General features: G+C 41.4%; 1 protein-coding gene across 2 annotated transcripts; it reads right to left on the bottom strand.

The window, feature by feature from the left end:
* Positions 1–1,534: 1,534 nt before the first annotated feature.
* On the bottom strand, positions 1,535–2,595 carry LOC147616256 (uncharacterized). 2 transcript variants are annotated; one of them, XM_086777046.1, is made up of 3 exons: positions 2,476–2,595; positions 2,273–2,360; positions 1,535–2,066 (listed from the first exon to the last, which is right to left on the bottom strand). In XM_086777046.1, the coding sequence occupies exons 2-3, from the start codon at positions 2,353–2,355 to the stop codon at positions 1,787–1,789; spliced, it is 363 nt and encodes a 120-aa protein (XP_086633172.1). In that variant the 5' UTR covers positions 2,356–2,360; positions 2,476–2,595; the 3' UTR covers positions 1,535–1,786. The 2 variants fall into 2 exon arrangements, with proteins under 2 accessions (XP_086633172.1, XP_086633171.1); XM_086777045.1 differs by lacking the exon at positions 2,476–2,595 and having other exon boundaries at positions 2,273–2,465.
* Between the last annotated feature and the right edge of the window lie 212 nt (positions 2,596–2,807).

Genomic DNA, 2,807 nt, shown 5'->3' with positions numbered 1-2,807 from the left:
TCTTTTCCCAAATTGATAGGATTATCTCTTTCCCATTTATTAGAATCATACTACTGCTCTCTTCACGGCTACTGTGGAGCTTTGCCATCGTGAAGTTTGTGAGAGCGAGATCCTGTTATGGTTGCTATGGATAGCTGTTAGTGTGGTCTTAGTCTACGACTAGCCTAGTATGGGTTTAGCTTTCAAAGAAGGACACATTTCAAAGTAGCTGTTAGTCTGCTCTCTTCATAGCTACTGCGGAGCTTTGCCATCACGAAGTTTGCAAGCGAGATCTTGTTATGGTTGCTATGGATAGTTGTTAGTGTGGTCGACTAGCCTAGTACTGGCTTAGCTTTCAAAGAAGGACACATTTCTTAATATTGGGGAGTGAAGTGTACCAACTACAACACAATGGAGGCCAGCTAGCCGGGTAAGATTGATGAGCTAGTAGCTAGGCGCATTTAGCTCGGCAAACTGCTAAGCGCACGGCTATTAATGTCATAGTTGCCAGGCCAGGCTATAACATACAATACAATGAAGGCCTAGCCAAGCATGATTGGCGAGCTAGTGGACGGGCATGTTCTGCGTCGATATTACCAATCTAGCAGCAGCAGCCGGATCACAAGCCGGTCTAGCAGCTGGACCTCAAGCCTGTCTGTGCTTATGAATAAACTTTACACATAAGCTTATGCTTATTGGTATAAGTGCATAAGCTTATTGCACGAAGTTTTATGCACTTGCTTTATGTATAAACATAAATGCATAAAGCAATATGCTTATGCGCTTATATCTATAAGCTTATGCATAAATTTTAGGGCCTATGCTTATTGCCTTATGAGTTTATGTAGATGTGTTTTTGGGTGGTTTTGCACAGTTTTAAGTTGTGTTGTCCAAGATGTGGTGTCTTGCACTCCTTTCATCGATGTGGTCAGGGTGGGGAGATAACGCTCTCGAAGACGATGATAATATGATGAGACAAATTCACTAATTGGCTTGTTACCCTACTACTTGAGTCACTCTTTGATTTGTTACCATTGTGCTTAACGAGCTCTATGTTGTGTATGTAGGGATGGCATGAGACTTCAAGCTCTCAAGGTGTTTCATGTCCCAGCGTCTCAGGATCTTATGACACCTTGGAGAAAAACTACTCAAACTCAAACACAAAAATTAATAGAGCATAAACTTTGCACAAATTGAAGACCAAAACCGTACATAAATAATTTAACAAAATAGCATAAACCATGAAAGCTTGAAAAAAGTCCACGTGGACACAAGGTTAGGTTCAATCTCCCCTAGGTGAGTGTGGCCCATCGTCGCTCACCCATATTTAAATATATTGATGCTTGCTATTTACAACAAGATACTTTAAAAATAAAGCCTAATAACTTACTTAGGTCTATCATAGATTCATGGAATCCTTACTCCTTTCCATTGTTTCAGTTTATGAAAGAATCTCTTTCTATATTATTTGTGTTTTAAGGAAATTAAATCTTGATATATCAAAATTTCTAAAACACGTCTCATATGCCCACGGGTACCAAAGTGTTCGAGAAGCTTTGAAATCAACAAAATCTCAGATTACACACCACTAAACTCAACTCAGTCAGTTGGATTTGACTTATTATGCCTAATAAGTCAAATTGTGTTGCACGGTTTGCAGGAGGATAGCTAAGATCCACACACAATAGAAGGAGAAAGAGATGTGGTGCGTGTGCTGTTAAAGAAGGTTGCTAGAGTTTATAGCTTTTTAGAAAGAAAGGAAAAACCAGAGCTAGTAAAAGGTAGTATAGGATTCAATATGGAGGGCTCATGATTCTAATGTGTCATGTCTTTCAGGCATGTCCTCCAAGGAGCACCACCAGGCCTGATTGTTTTTGTGGATACTACGAGGGAGAGGTGGCGTGACTACATGGGCATCGTTAAGCAGTTGGCTTCGCAAAAGAGCTGCGTCCGCTTGTTGGCTACTAAACTCTGCCTCCTCTGGCGTCCATACCCCTGTGAGCGGGTGAGGGCCCCACCATTTGGGAGGACTTGGTTTCACATTGCCTTCGTTAGCCGCATGCGCCAACCCCCGCTGCTGCTGCTTGCTGCACAAACAAAATTACAGCCGCAGATATTGAAAATGTTTAGATAGTCGCCGCTAACTATGCATATCTTTTATAATGCTCCCCCCTGTTGGGATTAGGATTAGAAATGTTTAGGAAGTAGCAGCGCTTCACATGGCAATAATAATAATAATCACCTAGGCCAGGTACATTAAAAAAAAAAAAAAGAATGGTCATAAATTACCTACCTACACTCGAAGGCCCTCACTGCATATCTAAGAAAGAACCTTGGCGCCTCCAAGTTACACAAAGACAAAGCTGTAGGAGCCATCACACCTAGAAATGTGAAAAAACCCAATGCCAAGGAGATTATTATCAAGCATTGGCCTGTGAAAAACCCAATGCCAACAACAAGGAGACTATTATCAAGCATTGGCAAGGAGTTTCATACGTGGAGATCACATGTTACTTTTTGCAAGCTTTCTTTTATCTCACATGTAGGTCTCCCTTTACTTCTTTCCACTCCCATTCTTGGCATACCTTCATGATAATTTTGTATGAAGAGATTCCCATTTACAATCAAAGGGAAACTTTTGAACAAAAAGGCCTCATAATTTATACCACCCACCTCTTTCTAGTCTTGCACAAGCAAAGCCATTTTACATTCCAATATTCACCCACCACCCCACCTCCCCCCCCCCCCCCCCCCCCCCAACTTTACCCTTTGAGTGGCTCACAATCTTCAATAATGCTAAGCATCTTCCCTCGAAAGAATAGTTAAAA

This window comes from Cibotium barometz, chromosome 38 (assembly GCF_041138505.1).
Source record: "Cibotium barometz isolate CiBa-2024 chromosome 38, ASM4113850v1, whole genome shotgun sequence".
Classification (NCBI taxonomy): domain Eukaryota; kingdom Viridiplantae; phylum Streptophyta; class Polypodiopsida; order Cyatheales; family Cibotiaceae; genus Cibotium; species Cibotium barometz.
Note: the sequence above shows the minus strand (reverse complement) of the source record. Positions and strands in the feature narration are given on the sequence as shown.